General features: G+C 42.0%; 1 protein-coding gene across 1 annotated transcript in view; it reads right to left on the reverse strand.

Annotated features, from left to right (window-relative positions):
• The window catches only part of LOC123764050 (uncharacterized), a 112,399-nt gene that overhangs the window by 65,624 nt on the left and 23,909 nt on the right, over positions 1–22,866 (reverse strand). Inside the window, exon 3 of the mRNA XM_069339533.1 lies at positions 11,969–12,239. Within this exon, the coding sequence (XP_069195634.1) occupies positions 11,969–12,239 (271 nt within the window). The remainder of the gene's footprint in view (positions 1–11,968; positions 12,240–22,866) is intronic.

The following is a 22,866-nucleotide window of genomic DNA, read 5'->3' on the forward strand; positions in this document are numbered from 1 at the left end:
CTGTTACTATCGCCACTATTGTCTATACCAGTACACCTGTACCTGTTACTATCACCACTATTGTCTATACCAGTACACCTGTTACTATCACCACTATTGTCTATACCAGCACACCTGTACCTGTTACTATCACCACTATTGTCTATACCAGTACACCTGTTACTATCACCACTATTGTCTATACCAGTACACCTGTACCTGTTACTATCACCACTATTGTCTATACCAGTACACCTGTACCTGTTACTATCACCACTATTGTCTATACCAGTACACCTGTTACTATCACCACTATTGTCTATACCAGTACACCTGTAACTATCACCACTATTGTCTATACCAGTACACCTGTTACTATCACCACTATTGTCTATACCAGTACACCTGTACCTGTTACTATCACCACTATTGTCTATACCAGTACACCTGTACCTGTTACTATCACCACTATTGTCTATACCAGCTACACCTGTACCTGTTACTATCACCACTATTGTCTATACCAGTACACCTGTACCTGTTACTATCACCACTATTGTCTATACCAGTACACCTGTACCTGTTACTATCACCACTATTGTCTATACCAGTACACCTGTTACTATCACCACTATTGTCTATACCAGTACACCTGTACCTGTTACTATCACCACTATTGTCTATACCAGTACACCTGTAACTGTTACTATCACCACTATTGTCTATACCAGTACACCTGTAACTGTTACTATCACCACTATTGTCTATACCAGTACACCTGTACCTGTTACTATCACCACTATTGTCTATACCAGTACACCTGTACCTGTTACTATCACCACTATTGTCTATACCAGTACACCTGTACCTGTTACTATCACCACTATTGTCTATACCAGCACACCTGTAACTGTTACTATCACCACTATTGTCTATACCAGTACACCTGTTACTATCACCACTATTGTCTATACCAGTACACCTGTACCTGTTACTATCACCACTATTGTCTATACCAGTACACCTGTACCTGTTACTATCACCACTATTGTCTATACCAGTACACCTGTACCTGTTACTATCACCTCTATTGTCTATACCAGTACACCTGTACCTGTTACTATCACCACTATTGTCTATACCAGTACACCTGTTACTATCACCACTATTGTCTATACCAGTACACCTGTACCTGTTACTATCACCACTATTGTCTATACCAGTACACCTGTACCTGTTACTATCACCACTATTGTCTATACCAGTACACCTGTACCTGTTACTATCACCACTATTGTCTATACCAGTACACCTGTACCTGTTACTATCACCACTATTGTCTATACCAGTACACCTGTTACTATCACCACTATTGTCTATACCAGTACACCTGTACCTGTTACTATCACCACTATTGTCTATACCAGTACACCTGTACCTGTTACTATCACCACTATTGTCTATACCAGTACACCTGTTACTATCACCACTATTGTCTATACCAGTACACCTGTTACTATCACCACTATTGTCTATACCAGTACACCAGTACCTGTTACTATCACCACTATTGTCTATACCAGTACACCTGTACCTGTTACTATCACCACTATTGTCTATACCAGTACACCTGTTACTATCACCACTATTGTCTATACCAGTACACCTGTACCTGTTACTATCACCACTATTGTCTATACCAGTACACCTGTACCTGTTACTATCACCACTATTGTCTATACCAGTACACCTGTTACTATCACCACTATTGTCTATACCAGTACACCTGTAACTGTTACTATCACCACTATTGTCTATACCAGTACACCTGTTACTATCACCACTATTGTCTATACCAGTACACCTGTACCTGTTACTATCACCACTATTGTCTATACCAGTACACCTGTTACTATCACCACTATTGTCTATACCAGTACACCTGTACCTGTTACTATCACCACTATTGTCTATACCAGTACACCTGTACCTGTTACTATCACCACTATTGTCTATACCAGTACACCTGTAACTATCACCACTATTGTCTATACCAGTACACCAGTACCTGTTACTATCACCATTATTGTCTATACCAGTACACCTGTACCTGTTACTATCACCACTATTGTCTATACCAGTACACCTGTAACTATCACCACTATTGTCTATACCAGTACACCTGTTACTATCACCACTATTGTCTATACCAGTACACCTGTACCTGTTACTATCACCACTATTGTCTATACCAGTACACCTGTACCTGTTACTATCACCACTATTGTCTATACCAGTACACCTGTACCTGTTACTATCACCACTATTGTCTATACCAGTACACCTGTACCTGTTACTATCACCACTATTGTCTATACCAGCACACCTGTAACTGTTACTATCACCACTATTGTCTATACCAGTACACCTGTACCTGTTACTATCACCACTATTGTCTATACCAGTACACCTGTTACTATCACCACTATTGTCTATACCAGTACACCTGTTACTATCACCACTATTGTCTATACCAGTACACCTGTTACTATCACCACTATTGTCTATACCAGTACACCTGTTACTATCACCATTATTGTCTATACCAGTACACCTGTTACTATCACCACTATTGTCTATACCAGTACACCTGTACCTGTTACTTTCACCACTATTGTCTATACCAGTACACCTGTTACTATCACCACTATTGTCTATACCAGTACACCTGTACCTGTTACTGTCACCACTATTGTCTATACCAGTACACCTGTACCTGTTACTGTCACCACTATTGTCTATACCAGTACACCTGTACCTGTTACTTTCACCACTATTGTCTATACCAGTACACCTGTTACTATCACCACTATTGTCTATACCAGTACACCTGTACCTGTTACTATCACCACTATTGTCTATACCAGTACACCTGTACCTGTTACTATCACCACTATTGTCTATACCAGTACACCAGTACCTGTTACTATCACCACTATTGTCTATACCAGTACACCTGTACCTGTTACTATCACCACTATTGTCTATACCAGTACACCTGTACCTGTTACTATCACCACTATTGTCTATACCAGTACACCAGTACCTGTTACTATCACCACTATTGTCTATACCAGTACACCTGTACCTGTTACTATCACCACTATTGTCTATACCAGTACACCTGTACCTGTTACTTTCACCACTATTGTCTATACCAGTACACCTGTTACTATCACCACTATTGTCTATACCAGTACACCTGTACCTGTTACTGTCACCACTATTGTCTATACCAGTACACCTGTACCTGTTACTATCACCTCTATTGTCTATACCAGTACACCAGTTACTATCACCACTATTGTCTATACCAGTACACCTGTACCTGTTACTATCACCACTATTGTCTATACCAGTACACCTGTTACTATCACCACTATTGTCTATACCAGTACACCTGTTACTTTCACCACTATTGTCTATACCAGTACACCTGTTACTATCACCACTATTGTCTATACCAGTACACCTGTTACTATCACCACTATTGTCTATACCAGTACACCTGTTACTATCACCACTATTGTCTATACCAGTACACCTGTTACTGTTACTATCACCACTATTGTCTATACCAGTACACCTGTTACTATCACCACTATTGTCTATACCAGTACACCTGTACCTGTTACTTTCACCACTATTGTCTATACCAGTACACCTGTACCTGTTACTGTCACCACTATTGTCTATACCAGTACACCTGTTACTGTTACTATCACCACTATTGTCTATACCAGTACACCTGTTACTATCACCACTATTGTCTATACCAGTACACCTGTAACTTCTCCTCTTTGCTCTTTCACAATTCTGGGAGCCATTAAGTTGCATGTCTTCACACCTTTTCCAGTGTATTGGTGTGCTTCTTGAGATATGGCCACCATACAACTGCCATACTTACAACACCATACAACACCATACAACACCATACAACACCATACATACAACACCATACAACTGCCATACTTACAACACCATACAACACCATACAACACCATACAACACCATACATACAACACCATACAACTGCCATACTAACAACACCATACAACACCATACATACAACACCATACAACTGCCATACATACAACACCGTACAACTGCCATACATACAACACCATACAACTGCCATACATACAACACCATACAACTGCCATACATACAACACCATACAACTGCCATACATACAACACCATACAACTGCCATACATACAACACCATACAACTGCCATACATACAACACCATACAACTGCCATACATACAACACCATACATCTGCCATACATACAACACCATACATACAACACCATACATACAACACCATACAACTGCCATACATACAACACCATACAACTGCCATACATACAACACCATACAACTGCCATACATACAACACCATACAACTGCCATACATACAACACCATACAACTGCCATACATACAACACCATACAACTGCCATACATACAACACCATACAACTGCCATACATACAACACCATACAACTGCCATACATACAACACCATACATCTGCCATACATACAACACCATACATACAACACCATACATACAACACCATACAACTGCCATACATACAACACCATACAACTGCCATACATACAACACCATACAACTGCCATACATACAACACCATACAACTGCCATACATACAACACCATACAACACCATACAACTGCCATACATACAACACCATACAACTGCCATACATACAACACCATACAACTGCCATACATACAACACCATACAACTGCCATACATACAACACCATACAACTGCCATACATACAACACCATACAACTGCCATACATACAACACCATACAACACCATACAACACCATACAACTGCCATACATACAACACCATACAACTGCCATACATACAACACCATACAACTGCCATACATACAACACCATACAACTGCCATACATACAACACCATACAACTGCCATACATACAACACCATACAACTGCCATACATACAACACCATACATACAACACCATACATACAACACCATACAACTGCCATACATACAACACCATACAACTGCCATACATACAACACCATACAACTGCCATACATACAACACCATACAACTGCCATACATACAACACCATACAACACCATACAACTGCCATACATACAACACCATACAACTGCCATACATACAACACCATACAACTGCCATACATACAACACCATACAACTGCCATACATACAACACCATACAACTGCCATACATACAACACCATACAACACCATACAACTGCCATACATACAACACCATACAACTGCCATACATACAACACCATACAACTGCCATACATACAACACCATACAACTGCCATACATACAACACCATACAACTGCCATACATACAACACCATACAACTGCCATACATACAACACCATACAACTGCCATACATACAACACCATACAACTGCCATACATACAACACCATACAACACCATACAACACCATACATACAACACCATACAACTGCCTTACATACAACACCATACAACTGCCATACATACAACACCATACAACTGCCTTACATACAACACCATACAACTGCCATACATACAACACCATACAACTGCCATACATACAACTCCATACAACTGCCATACATACAACACCATACAACACCATACAACACCATACATACAACACCATACAACTGCCATACATACAACACCATACAACTGCCATACATACAACACCATACATACAACACCATACAACTGCCATACATACAACACCATACAACTGCCATACATACAACACCATACAACTGCCATACATACAACACCATACAACTGCCATACATACAACACCATACAACTGCCATACATACAACACCATACAACTGCCATACATACAACACCATACAACACCATACATACAACACCATACAACTGCCATACATACAACACCATACAACTGCCATACATACAACACCATACAACTGCCATACATACAACACCATACAACTGCCATACATACAACACCATACAACTGCCATACTAACAACACCATACAACACCATACATACAACACCATACAACTGCCATACATACAACACCGTACAACTGCCATACATACAACACCATACAACTGCCATACATACAACACCATACAACTGCCATACATACAACACCATACAACTGCCATACATACAACACCATACAACTGCCATACATACAACACCATACAACTGCCATACATACAACACCATACAACTGCCATACATACAACACCATACAACTGCCATACATACAACACCATACAACTGCCATACTAACAACACCATACAACTGCCATACTAACAACACCATACAACTGCCATACATACAACACCATACAACTGCCATACATACAACACCATACAACTGCCATACATACAACACCATACATCTGCCATACATACAACACCATACATACAACACCATACAACTGCCATACATACAACACCATACAACTGCCATACATACAACACCATACAACTGCCATACATACAACACCATACAACTGCCATACATACAACACCATACAACACCATACAACTGCCATACATACAACACCATACAACTGCCATACATACAACACCATACAACTGCCATACATACAACACCATACAACTGCCATACATACAACACCATACAACTGCCATACATACAACACCATACAACACCATACAACACCATACAACTGCCATACATACAACACCATACAACTGCCATACATACAACACCATACAACTGCCATACATACAACACCATACAACTGCCATACATACAACACCATACAACTGCCATACATACAACACCATACAACTGCCATACATACAACACCATACATACAACACCATACATACAACACCATACAACTGCCATACATACAACACCATACAACTGCCATACATACAACACCATACAACTGCCATACATACAACACCATACAACTGCCATACATACAACACCATACAACTGCCATACATACAACACCATACAACTGCCATACATACAACACCATACAACTGCCATACATACAACACCATACAACTGCCATACATACAACACCATACAACTGCCATACATACAACACCATACAACACCATACAACTGCCATACATACAACACCATACATCTGCCATACATACAACACCATACATACAACACCATACAACTGCCATACATACAACACCATACAACTGCCATACATACAACACCATACAACTGCCATACATACAACACCATACAACTGCCATACATACAACACCATACAACTGCCATACATACAACACCATACATACAACACCATACAACTGCCATACATACAACACCATACAACTGCCATACATACAACACCATACAACTGCCATACATACAACACCATACAACTGCCATACATACAACACCATACAACACCATACAACTGCCATACATACAACACCATACAACTGCCATACATACAACACCATACAACTGCCATACATACAACACCATACAACTGCCATACATACAACACCATACAACTGCCATACATACAACACCATACAACTGCCATACATACAACACCATACAACTGCCATACATACAACACCATACAACTGCCATACATACAACACCATACAACTGCCATACATACAACACCATACAACTGCCATACATACAACACCATACAACACCATACAACACCATACATACAACACCATACAACTGCCATACATACAACACCATACAACTGCCATACATACAACACCATACAACTGCCTTACATACAACACCATACAACTGCCATACATACAACACCATACAACTGCCATACATACAACACCATACAACTGCCATACATACAACACCATACAACACCATACAACACCATACATACAACACCATACAACTGCCATACATACAACACCATACAACTGCCATACATACAACACCATACATACAACACCATACAACTGCCATACATACAACACCATACAACTGCCATACATACAACACCATACAACTGCCATACATACAACACCATACAACTGCCATACATACAACACCATACAACTGCCATACATACAACACCATACAACTGCCATACATACAACACCATACAACACCATACAACACCATACATACAACACCATACAACTGCCATACATACAACACCATACAACTGCCATACATACAACACCATACAACTGCCATACATACAACACCATACAACTGCCATACATACAACACCATACAACTGCCATACATACAACACCATACAACACCATACAACACCATACAACACCATACATACAACACCATACAACTGCCATACATACAACACCATACAACTGCCATACATACAACACCATACAACTGCCATACATACAACACCATACAACACCATACAACACCATACATACAACACCATACAACTGCCATACATACAACACCATACAACTGCCATACATACAACACCATACAACTGCCATACATACAACACCATACAACTGCCATACATACAACACCATACAACTGCCATACATACAACACCATACAACTGCCATACATACAACACCATACAACACCATACAACACCATACAACACCATACAACACCATACAACACCATACATACAACACCATACAACTGCCATACATACAACACCATACAACTGCCATACATACAACACCATACAACTGCCATACATACAACACCATACAACTGCCATACATACAACACCATACAACTGCCATACATACAACACCATACAACTGCCATACATACAACACCATACAACTGCCATACTTACAACACCATACAACTGCCATACATACAACACCATACAACACCATACATACAACACCATACAACACCATACATACAACACCATACAACACCATACATACAACACCATACAACACCATACATACAACACCATACAACTGCCATACTTACAACACCATACAACACCATACATACAACACCATACAACACCATACAACACCATACATACAACACCATACATACAACACCATACATACAACACCATACAACACCATACAACACCATACATACAACACCATACAACTGCCATACATACAACACCATACAACACCATACATACAACACCATACAACACCATACATACAACACCATACAACACCATACAACTGCCATACATACAACACCATACAACTGCCATACATACAACACCATACAACTGCCATACATACAACACCATACAACTGCCATACATACAACACCATACATACAACACCATACAACACCATACATACAACACCATACAACACCATACATACAACACCATACAACACCATACAACTGCCATACATACAACACCATACAACACCATACAACACCATACAACACCATACATACAACACCATACAACATATTACAACGTTGGTCTCGCTAAGATAGTTAACAATCACTTTAGTATTTCACCACCTATGTACTTAGAAAGAGTTCAGAAGTTAGGAAGTGTAGCATATGGTAAGTGCACAATTTTCTTTGTGGTCCTCAGGCGAGAGTTTTGTGTCCCATATGTGGGGGCTGTGTGGTGTGTGTACCCCATATGTGGGGGCTGTGTGGTGTTTGTATCCCATATGTGGGGGCTGTGTGGTGTGTGTACCCCATATGTGGGGGCTGTGTGGTGTTTGTATCCCATATGTGGGGGCTGTGTGGTGTGTGTACCCCATATGTGGGGCTGTGTGGTGTTTGTGTCCCATATGTGGGGGCTGTGTGGTGTTTGTGTCCCATATGTGGGGGCTGTGTGGTGTTTGTGTCCCATATGTGGGGGCTGAGTGGTGCTTGTATCCCATATGTGGGGGCTGTGTGGTGTGTGTACCCCATATGTGGGGCTGTGTGGTGCTTGTATCCCATATGTGGGGGCTGTGTGGTGTTTGTGTCCCATATGTGGGGGCTGTGTGGTGTTTGTGTCCCATATGTGGGGCTGTGTGGTGTTTGTGTCCCATATGTGGGGCTGTGTGGTGTTTGTGTCCCATATGTGGGGCTGTGTGGTGTTTGTGTCCCATATGTGGGGCTGTGTGGTGTTTGTGTCCCATATGTGGGGGCTGTGTGGTGTTTGTGTCCCATATGTGGGGCTGTGTGGTGCTTGTGTCCCATATGTGGGGCTGTGTGGTGTTTGTGTCCCATATGTGGGGGCTGTGTGGTGTTTGTGTCCCATATGTGGGGGCTGTGTGGTGTTTGTGTCCCATATGTGGGGCTGTGTGGTGTTTGTGTCCCATATGTGAGGCTGTGTGGTGCTTGTATCCCATATGTGGGGGCTGTGTGGTGTGTGTACCCCATATGTGGGGCTGAGTGGTGCTTGTATCCCATATGTGGGGGCTGTGTGGTGTGTGTACCCCATATGTGGGGCTGTGTGGTGCTTGTATCCCATATGTGGGGGCTGTGTGGTGTGTGTACCCCATATGTGGGGCTGTGTGGTGCTTGTATCCCATATGTGGGGGCAACCTTTCTACCTGAGAAAGGCCTTTGATACTGTTAATCACAACTACCTCTTACTTAAACTCCACCATTATGGAAGGGGAGGCCATGCCCTGGACTATATCCGATCCTATCTTAGTGACAGACACCAATATATAGCCATCAATGATATAACCTCTCCCACTCTACCAATAACCGTATGGGTGCCACAGGGCAGCATCTTGGGCCCTCTCCTATTTCTTATGTATATCAATGATCTGCCTAATGTCTCTAATATTCTTAAACCTATATTGTTTGCTGATGATACTACCCTCATCTATTCAGACCCCAACCCACATACACTAAATAATGTTGTGAATAATGAATTAAAAAAAGTCTACTTATAGATTTCAACTAGCAAACTAACACTAAACATAGAAAAGACATACTACATCTTATTTGGAAGCAAATCAACAAATGCAATTCAGCTACAGATAGACAATATTAATATCAGTAATAAAAATGATGGAAAGTTTCTTGACCTATTCCTAGACAAGAGATTCAACTTCAGCACCCACATTCAACACATAACTAAGAAAGTCTCTAAAACAGTTGGTATACTCTCCAAAATCAGATATTATGTTCCTAACTCTGCTCTCCTCTCACTATATTATGCACTAATCTATCCTTATCTTAATTATGGTATTTGTGCATGGGATTCAACCACTGCAAACCACCTCAAATCCATCATCACCCACCAAAAATCTACTATCAGAACAATAACAAACTCTGCTTTCAGACAACACTCAGCCCCCCTTGTTTAAATCCCTAAACTTGCTAAACATAAACTCACTCCATACATTCTCTTGTGTCAACTACATTTACAAAACTCTGTTCTTAAATGCAAGCTCTGAAACTCTCCCTGGACAGATGTAATAGGACCCATTATCACCACACCAGACATAAATATCTCTTTGATATTCCCAGAGTCAAACTTAATCTGTGTAAACACTATGCAAATAAAGAGACCCAGTCTATAGAACTCACTCCCTAATGAAATGAAAAGTTGTCCAACTTTTGCCTCATTGAAAAACAAAAACAAAATGTACCTAATTTCATCTTCATAGTTTCCTACTCTGTGCTTTAAAATTGCACTGTATCTAGTGTTACCCACCCTTCCAATCTTTATGTACCTAATCCAAACAACTTTACCATTGTGATCATTGCTGTCTTATAAGTGCTAGCAATATGCTGTGTTGTGCCTATTAATCTTTGTCAAATTACCATTCAAGCTGTCAATGCAATCAATCTGACCTACCTATGTGCTTTAATATACCTACAAATCTCTCTTGTATAAGTATAAACCCAATGTATCTTCTTGTGTATATATATATATATATATATATATATATATATATATATATATATATAAATAAATAAATAGTATTTGACTTACTTTGACGCCAAACCGCGAGAAAGGTTGGAGTGTGGCCGTCATCCAGAGACCAAGGTTGACAATGTACTCCTGGCTGGTGCTAAGAGGGGCATCATTGGTGTAGTTGTGAGACAGTGCTGGTGGAGGTCCCTTGTGCCGCCAATGGTTCATTATGAACGCTGTCTGGCCTTCCTGGTGACGTGTGATCCTCGGCCCACCGCCTCCCCTCATGGCTCTCACAAATGGTGTCATACTTGTATCTTTTTCTGCCACTGTCCTAGGCACCACAAATCTGTAAGGTATTTACAACAGTTGGGCTGACACTATATTTAGTGTGTATATGGCAATCTTTGGCTAGGAAGAAAGCAGTTGGTCCAGATGGACTTTCACCTTGGGGTCTGAGAGATCATGCAACTGAGCTGCGCTCAGCAGTCCACTTCAATTAATTTTTCAGGCATCTTTACTGACAGGAAATTTAGCAGATACAGTATTAGGAAAAAGGTAAACATAGTTCCAATGTATAAAAATGGTAGCAGAGAAGACACACTCAGTTATATACCTGTAACATTGAGCACCACGGTAGTCACAACTCTGGCCACAAAAATAATTAAAACCAGATGGGTAAAAAGTCACTTGGAGATAAATGATATAAGAGACAGTACGGCTTCAAACGGGAAGATCCAGTGTAACGAACTTACTCAGTTTCCATAATAGAGCCACAGAGATTTTACAGGAAAGGTGGTTGATTCAACCAGTTCTCTTACACATTACTGTTTGTCACTTTTTGCTCGTATGCGGTTCGGCCAAAAATTGCCATATTGGAATTTAAAAAAAATGGAAATTCGATTTCCAAATTACGTTAAATGGAACCAAAGCAGCAAGTTTTGGGTCCTCTGGTAGGTTAGGAGAGCAGCAAGTTCTCCTAAGGTAAGTTCTAAACGTCATGAAAACCATTAGGTTAGATGACATTTTAACTAACAGACTAAGCCAGAGGTCCCAAAACAGAAAACGGAACGTATGTCACTTTTGTGAGCTGCTTCCATTTTCTAGTACGGCAATTTTTAGACTTAGTGCGCATACGAGCGAGAAGCGACGTAATGTGTATGAGGATGGGATGGGTTGACTGTATTTATTTAAACTGGAAAAAAGGCTTTTGGCTGGAGAACTGTTATTAGTGGGGTACCACAAGGTTCAGTTCTTGCACCAGTAATGTTCATCATCTATATGAACCATCTACCACATAAAATACACAATTATATGAACATGTTTGCTGATGTTAAGCTATTAGATGATTGTTATGCCATTCAAGATGACCTGGACGAAATTAGTGTATGGATTAACACGTGGCTGATGTAGTGTAATGTGAATAAATGCCACATTATGCAGTGTGGAACAGGAGAAAATAAGCCACACAGCTTATAAACTGTGTGAGAAAAGACCTCTGATAAGGAAAGGGATCAAGGGAAGGTTCTGGATAGAAAAACCTCACCTGGGGCCAATATAAAGTAGTATAGTTCAATGCTTCTATTCTGCATTTGTCTTCCATAGTGAGACATGACATTGTCATTAAAATGGTCAATACAACGGCCTGCTACAGCTTTATCTGGGTGACACTTTACAGCAAAACTTTGCACTTCTTCCCATACTGCAAACATTTTCTTAATGAGGAAAGGACATGCTCTACTGCTGCCTCCTCCTTCCCTCAAGATTTTTCCTCAGCTGTTTCTTGTTGTTGCTCTTTGTGAAGGGCTACAAGTTGGTCGGTGGTCAGCTCTTCGCTGTGTTCCTTCACCAACTCCTCCATATCACCACCATCCATCACCACCATTGTTAGTAGAACAACAAAGATGGCCGCCACCACAGGGGAGGACACTACCCCAGAAAAGGCATCTTTTGCAGGTTTCTCACAACAAGAGGCAATGAAAGGTGGTTATCTTGGCAGATTAGTGATTATTGAGGACATGCTAAAGAATTATGAAGAAAACGTTATTAAATTAGAACAAGAAAATGAAGGTCTCAAGATTGAGTTTTGTAATTTAAAAGGAAGTATTTTCCAGCAAGGTAAGGAAATTACCAGCTTGACTGATACGGTAAGTATACAGGAGGAACACATCAAGAAACTAGTCAAGGATGATAAGGCATGGAAAGTGAAGAGCAGGGAATTTGAAGAAATTAACAAGAAAATAGACTCGTATGGTGAACAACTCCAAGGGAGTCTGAGGGCTAACACGGAGTTAGGCAAGGAGATACAACGAGAAACTTCATTGGCAACTCAGATAGAGGAAGCTAATAAAGAACTAGAAAAGTATAAAGAAGAAATAAAAGAGACATATGCCCAAGTTGTAAAAGAGAAAGAGACAATCAAGGAAGAATATTCGGAAGTCAAACCAGAAATGACCAACAAGAAGCAGAAATAAGGCAAACAATTAGGAAAGAACTGGTTACCAACAGTAAACTGGTACAAAACACTCCAGATAGAAGTAAGTCCATAATCATTTTTGGATGTTTAGAGAAGGAAATTTCCTCTAAGGTGGACCGAGCAGCAGAAGAGATGAAAATCATAGAGAAAATAGTAGGTTTAGGAGAAGACTCAAAGTAAAATGTCAGTGATTTTAGAAGAATAGGAAAATATGAGAAAGACAAGAACCGCCCCTTAAGGGTGATGTTTAATGGAGTGAAAAACATGATGGAAGTGCTTAGAAATGCCAGGAAATTTTGCACAGTGATGAGGTTGGCAAACTTTGGTCGATAAGACAAGACCTCTCCAAGGAAGACAGAGAAAAGCTGAAAATGAACCTCATTGAAGCAAAATGTCTAAATGGGGGATAGAAATGAAGAAGACAGAAATTCTTTTTTTCTACAAAGTGTCAGGGACGGGAAAGCTTGTGAAATGGTATATAAAAACAAGGCAAGAAAATCACTAGTGGAAGGGGGAGTAAAGAGCAAAGGGAAAGGGAACATGTTCCTGAAAATTGTATATACCAACATAGATGGAGAGAGATCAAAAACTTTGGAGTTGCAAGATATAATTCAGCTTAAGGTCCCAGATATTGACGCATTATCAGAGACGAAACTTGAAGGAAATATATTAAGTGAAGTTGTATTCCCAAGAGGCTATTCAGTTTGGAGACGTGACAGGAAAACTAGGAAGGGAGGAGGAGTGGCTGAGCTGGTGAAAGAACACCTGAAGGTAAGAGAATTAATATTTGAAAACCCTCGAGATATTGACATAATGGCATTGTAGGTCTGAAATCAGGATGATAAGCTGATAATTTTAAATGCCTACAGCCCACCAGCAAGCAACACTTGGACAAAGGAAGAACTGGATGACAAACGACAGGGTCTCATAATGGTCATGAGAGATATTATTGTACAAGCAGATAAAGATAAATCACGACTGTTGACACTGACTTTTTTCAGAACTGAAAAGTAGATACTGAAAAGTCGATACTCACGACTTTTTTCATGAAAAAATATCGTACTCTAGGGCAGCTGTAAACCAAGGCAAGGTTTACAGTTGCCCTAAACACTAGACATCTGCCCAATACATTAGATGCCCCTAGTGTATTGTTAGTTTACCACCTAGAAGAAAAAGAGGCGACATGATCACTACGTACAAAATAGTCACGATAATCGACAAAATTGATAGGGAAGAATTCCTGAGACCTGGAACTTCAAGAACAAGAAATCATAGATTTAAAATAATTAAACACAGCTGCCGAAGAAATATAAGAAAATTCCCTTTTACGAAGTCGTAGACGGTTGGAACACGATTAAGTAAGAAGATGGCGAAGACCAAAACCGTCAGTAGTTTAAAGCGTTATATGACAGATGGCTAGGAAGATGGGACACCACGAGCGTAGCTCTCATCCCGTAACCACACTTGGGTGTTATATGACAGATGGCTAGGAAGATGGGACACCACGAGCGTAGCTCTCATCCCGTAACCACACTTGGGTGTTATATGACAGATGGCTAGGAAGATGGGACACCACGAGTGTAGCTCTCATCCCGTAACCACACTTGGGTGTTATATGACAGATGGCTAGGAAGATGGGACACCATGAGCGTAGCTCTCATCCCGTAACCACACTTGGGTGTTATATGACAGATGGCTAGGAAGATGGGACACCACGAGCGTAGCTCTCATCCCGTAACCACACTTGCGTAATTAAACACTTGCCTGCCACACTGAAACTCTCACTCATGAAGAGCAATACCACTTTTTTACAGGGATATTCCTGCACAGTCCTTAAGCCTCTGGCTGGCACACCAAGCATTACTCATTATTATCTTAGGTGGTGAATGAGTATTTATGACCCATATGTTGGCTTCATAGTCTTTAAGCCTCTGGCTGGCACACCAAGCATTACTCATTATTATCTTAGGTGGTGAATGAGTATTTATGACCCATATGTTAGCTTCATAGTCTTTAAGCCTCTGGCTGGCCCACTAATTATTACTCATTACTATCTTAGGTGGCGGATGAGTATTTATGACCCATATGTTGGCTTCAGTAAGATTATCCAACGTGTTTAACAACTTCATCTGCACTGTTAATCTCACCTGAATCATTTTGGGTTTGTAACTCTACACTGTGTTAGATAACGTTCCAGTGGTCTGATGGGCATCTCTTCACAGTGCTGACGTTTCCTGGTATTCCTACCAGGGAATGATCCCTCTGAGAGGTATGCGAGGCTGACAAATACCAAATTTGCTTCTATATTCATATGTACAATGATGCGTCATAGCCTCTAAGAGATGAGGGTTAGTGTGATTGTCCCTTCAAGAGCCATAACTTAGTCTGCTGGCACCAGTTCCCAAAGGGACTGCATAACAAAGTCTCTGTGTATTTTGTCGACACCTTAATTAGTGATTGTATTTGTGATATCAAATATTTTGATGCATTAGGTCCACCTAATACTATTGGAAGCTCTTCTGCCCCCAGTTTAGTGCTGCATTGATTATATCTTTAGGTGAACTGTTTCTTGGTCAGCATGCATGCAATAAGCCCTTTTATCCGTATTTCACTCATGTTAGCTTACTTTCCAATGTTAAACTTAATATTTTTATCCATCTGGGAGCCCCCGTCACGACTGGCATTGCATCATTTTGAATAACCACAACTTACGCCAACTGGCTTGGAGAAAGACTGAGTAAGGTCGGCACCGCATAATCCTCCATAGAACAAACAGCATGGAACATTCTTAACACTTTGTGTCCCACTCCTAGACAGGGCCCTGTGATTGCTCTCATTATATTCAGTTAAGAATTTCCTTACTCATTCAGATATTGAACTTGCTTCTTGAACGTCATTTTAGAATATATCCACACTCCAAGATATTGATATTATGTAACCCACTGAGGGTTGAAGGCATAAGTGCCTGTCCAGTGTTGCCACCGATTCTCATTGCTGTACATTTGTGCAGATATTTTTAGCCCTAATATGTTGTATTCAGATATTACTTTATCTAGTGCATTCTGTGCTTCATTCAAAAGCAAAGGACCTGTGACGACTAATGGTAAATCATCAGCATAGCCTAGCAACCCCTTCTGGGAATGGTCATGGTAATGAGGTCTTCCGTAAGAATGTTAGAAAGACTTGGTCTAAGGTCATTCTCATGCAATTGTCTGGCACACCATCATCCAAACTGTCCCCCACACTTGCCTGTCACACTGAACCCTATACTCAGCAGCAATACCACCGTCCAAACTGTCCCCCACACTTGCCTGTCACACTGAACCCTATACTCAGCAGCAATACCACCGTCCAAACTGTCCCCCACACTTGCCTGTCACACTGAACCCTATACTCAGCAGCAATACCACCGTCCAAACTGTTCCCCACACTTGCCTGTCACACTGAACCCTATACTCAGCAGCAATACCACTGTCCAAACTGTCCCCCACACTTGCCTGTCACACTGAACCCTATACTCAGCAGCAATACCACTGTCCAAACTGTCCCCCACACTTGCCCGTCACACTGAACCCTATACTCAGCAGCAATACCACTGTCCAAACTGTTCCCCACACTTGCCTGTCACACTGAACCCTATACTCAGCAGCAATACCACTGTCCAAACTGTCCCCCACACTTGCCTGTCACACTGAACCCTATACTCAGCAGCAATACCACTGTCCAAACTGTCCCCCACACTTGCCCGTCACACTGAACCCTATACTCAGCAGCAATACCACTGTCCAAACTGTCCCCCACACTTGCCTGTCACACTGAACCCTATACTCAGCAGCAATACCACTGTCCAAACTGTCCCCCACACTTGCCCGTCACACTGAACCCTATACTCAGCAGCAATACCACTGTCCAAACTGTCCCCCACACTTGCCTGTCACACTGAACCCTATACTCAGCAGCAATACCACTGTCCAAACTGTCCCCCACACTTGCCCGTCACACTGAACCCTATACTCAGCAGCAATACCACTGTCCAAACTGTCCCCCACACTTGCCTGTCACACTGAACCCTATACTCAGCAGCAATACCACTGTCCAAACTGCCCCCACACTTGCCTGTCACACTGAACCCTATACTCAGCAGCAATACCACTGTCCAAACTGCCCCCACACTTGCCTGTCACACTGAACCCTATACTCAGCAGCAATACCACTGTCCAAACTGTCCCCCACACACTTCCCTGTCACACTGAAGCACACACTCTTTCGGAATTCAAAAGGTGACACCCCTCGTGTCAACACTTGCATCAGAGGAGCTCCAGCATATTTTAACAATCCTAAGTATTGTAGTACAGGTTGATGATAGTGAGTGGTGTCCCAGGGAACATAAAGGTATTGTGCATTTGAAAAATAGATGAGATAACAGGAATGTGCCAAGGGAAGTAAAATAATTGGACGAGAAAAAGATGACCTAGTGTTTCCAGTACAGGCAAAAACATTCAAGATGGCCGCCGGCAAGAGGAAAAACAAAACAGAGCCTGATTTTGGGGGATTCAATGAAGAAAGCATTGATATAAGCAGTCTACACAACAAGACGGCAAAGTTAGATACTATAGTGAACTCTCATGTAGAAATAATCAGTAAATTGAAAGAAAGTAATGACCATCTGTGTAGCAAAGTTTTATGTCTTGAGGGTTTAGTGAAAGACTTGTGCAAGGACAAGAATCAATTGGAAACACACTGCAAAGCCATGGAAGAGGTAAATAAACTCTTAAAAATAGCTTTGGAAGAAGTTAAAGCAAATTTAACCATAAATGACTACACTAGGTTAAGTAAGGATATTCAACAGGAGAAACAGTGTTTGTCAGCACAGATGGAGGAAGTTACACAGGGAATAGAACAGTGCAAGAAGGATATGCAACTCACCTATGTACAAGTACACAGGGAATAGAACAGTGCAAGAAGGATATGCGTCACCTATGTACAAGTACACAGGGAATAGAACAGTGCAAGAAGGATATGCAACTCACCTATGTACAAGTACACAGGGAATAGAACAGTGCAAGAAGGATACGCGTCACCTATGTACAAGTACACAGGGAATAGAACAGTGCAAGAAGGATATGCAACTCACCTATGTACAAGTACACAGGGAATAGAACAGTGCAAGAAGGATATGCAAGTCACCTATGTACAAGTACACAGGGAATAGAACAGTGCAAGAAGGATATGCAACTCACCTATGCACCAGTGGCCAAGGAGAAACAGTGTTTGTCAGCACAGATGGAGGAAGTTACACAGGGAATACAACAGTGCAAGAAGGATATGCAAGTCACCTATGTACAAGTACGCAGGGAATAGAACAGTGCAAGAAGGATATGCAACTCACCTATGCACCAGTGGCCAAGGAGAAGGAAAAAAACTGAAGAAGCAGTAAAGGAAGTCAAACACTGCAGCAACCAGGATAAAACAAACATTAGGCTGGAAGTGAGAAAGGAATTGGCATCTCTCTTGAGATCTTGAGGTTATCTTGAGATGACTTCGGGGCTTTGCGTCCCCGTGGCCCGGTCCTCGACCAGGCCTCCTTTTTGTTACACAACCCCAGGAAGCAGCCCGTAGCAGCTGACTCCCAGGTACCTATTTACTGCTAGGTAACAGGGGCATCAGGGTGAAAGAATCATTTTGCCCATTTGTCTCCGCCTCCACCAGGAATTGAACCCGGGGCCTCAGGACTACGAATCCGAAATGCTGTCCACCCAGCTGTCAGGCGTAACATTGTTCCTGACAGTAAGTAACGACGCCTGAAGTAAGTAACGACGCCTGAAGTAAGTAACGACGCCTGACGCAAGTAACGACGCCTGACGCCTGTAGTAAGTAACCCGAAATTGATTCACAACTCAGTTGATCGGAGTAAGTCTCTGATAATTTTTGGTTGCAAAGAAAAGGAGATAACGTCTAGGGTCAGAAAAAGCTTTTGAAGAAGCGAAAGTAGTAGAAGCCTCGTGGAAGGTCTTACAACCATAGAGAATGTGTGCGACTACAGGAGAATAGGCAGGTACGTAAAAGGGAAAGATCGACCTTTGAGGATCACCCTAAACGGTGCCAAACAGATGGAAGAAGTACTAAGGAATGCTAGAAAATTACAAAGTGATGAGGATGGGAAAGTGTGGTCGTTAAGACGAGATCTTTCAAGAGAAGACAGAGAGAAGCTGAAACTAAACCTCGTAGAGGCAAAACGTCTAAATGAGAGCAGGAATGAAGACTAAATCAATTCTATTTTCTACAAAGTGATAGAGGAAGGCAGGCCTGTAAAATGGTACAAAAAGGCAAACCAACAAGATTGCTAGAGAGAGGGGAAGTGAAGAATAAGGAGAGGGGGAACAAGTTCCTGAACATTGTATACACCAACATAGATGGAGTAAGATCGAAGATACTGGAGTTAAGTGATGTAATACAGCTGCAGACACCAGACATTGTTGCACTCACGGAGACAAAACTTGAAGATGTTATTTTAAATGAGGTCATATTCCCAAGGGGCTACTCAATTTGGAGACAGGACAGAAAAATTAGGAAAGGCGGTGGCGTTGCTGTGCTGGTAAAAGAAAACCTAAAGGTGAAGGAAATAGTGACGGCCAATCCACAAGCAGTTGACATAATAGCACTAGAGATCTGCTATGAGGAAGATCAACTAATGATCATAAATGCATATAGTCCACCGCCAAGCAGCACATGGTCAAAGGAGGAGCCAGATAGTAAACGAGAAGGTCTTATAACAATAATGAGAGAGACTATAGCCAGAGTGGACAAAGATAGATCAAGACTGTTGATAGTCGGCGACTTCAACTTGAAATCCAAAGACTGGGAAGCATATAAATGTAGAACAGAGGACTTTTGTACCTGGAGATTTGTAGACCTCATCCTGGAAACATTCTTGTATCAACATGTTAAACAAGCTACGAGGATTAGGGAAGGGGTCATTTCTTCCATGCTATATTTAATATTTAGCAGGCAGGAGGAAGAGATATTTGACATTCGGTACCTTCCTCCCTTGGGTAAAAGTGGCCATGTCTTTTTGGGAATAAAATATTCAATGCGTTATAATCTGGAAGAAAATAACGAGGTTGAAGCAATTGAAAAACCTGACTTCAGGAAAGGACATGGTCTATGGTCCTAGACCTGTACACTGTGGTCTCTCCCAGAACTATGGTCCTAGACCACTGTGGTCTCTCCCAGAACTATGGTCCCAGACCTGTACACTGTGGTTTCTCCCATAACTATGTCCCAGACCTGTACACTGTGGTCTCTCCCAGAACTATGTCCCAGACCTGTACACTGTGGTCTCTCCCAGAACTATGGTCCCAGACCTGTACACTATGGTCTCTCCCAGAACTATGGTCCCAGACCGGTACACTATGGTCTCTCCCAGAACTATGGTCCCAGACCGGTACACTGTGGTCTCTCCCAGAACTATGTCCCAGACCTGTACACTGTGGTCTCTTCCAGAACTATGGTCCCAGACCTGTACACTATGGTCTCTCCCAGAACTATGGTCCCAGACCGGTACACTGTGGTCTCTCCCAGAACTATGGTCCCAGACCTGTACACTGTGGTCTCTCCACGAACTATGGTCCCCGACCTGTCCACTTTGGTCTCTCCCAGAACTATGGTCCTCGACCTGTACACTGTGGTCTCTCCCAGAATTATGGTCCCAGACCTGTACACAGTGGTCTCTCCATGAACTATGGTCCCAGACCACTGTGGTCTCTCCCAGAACTATGGTCCCAGACCTGTATACACTGTGCTCTCTCCCAAAACTATGGTCCCAGACCTGTACACTGTGGTCTCTCCCAGAACTATGGTCCCAGACCTGTACACTGTGGTCTCTCCCAGACCTATGATTCCAGACCACTGTGCTCTCTCCCAGAACTATGGTCCCAGACCTGTACACTGTGGTCTCTCCCAGAACTATGTCCCAGACCTGTACACTGTGGTCTCTTCCAGAACTATGGTCCCAGACCTGTACACTATGGTCTCTCCCAGAACTATGGTCCCAGACCGGTACACTATGGTCTCTCCCAGAACTATGGTCCCAGACCGGTACACTGTGGTCTCTCCCAGAACTATGTCCCAGACCTGTACACTGTGGTCTCTTCCAGAACTATGGTCCCAGACCTGTACACTATGGTCTCTCCCAGAACTATGGTCCCAGACCGGTACACTGTGGTCTCTCCCAGAACTATGGTCCCAGACCTGTACACTGTGGTCTCTCCACGAACTATGGTCCCCGACCTGTCCACTTTGGTCTCTCCCAGAACTATGGTCCTCGACCTGTACACTGTGGTCTCTCCCAGAATAATGGTCCCAGACCTGTACACAGTGGTCTCTCCGTGAACTATGGTCCCAGACCACTGTGGTCTCTCCCAGAACTATGGTCCCAGACCTGTATACACTGTGCTCTCTCCCAAAACTATGGTCCCAGACCTGTACACTGTGGTCTCTC

Source organism: Procambarus clarkii, chromosome 5, assembly GCF_040958095.1.
Source record: "Procambarus clarkii isolate CNS0578487 chromosome 5, FALCON_Pclarkii_2.0, whole genome shotgun sequence".
In the NCBI taxonomy this organism is placed as follows: Eukaryota; Metazoa; Arthropoda; class Malacostraca; order Decapoda; family Cambaridae; genus Procambarus; species Procambarus clarkii.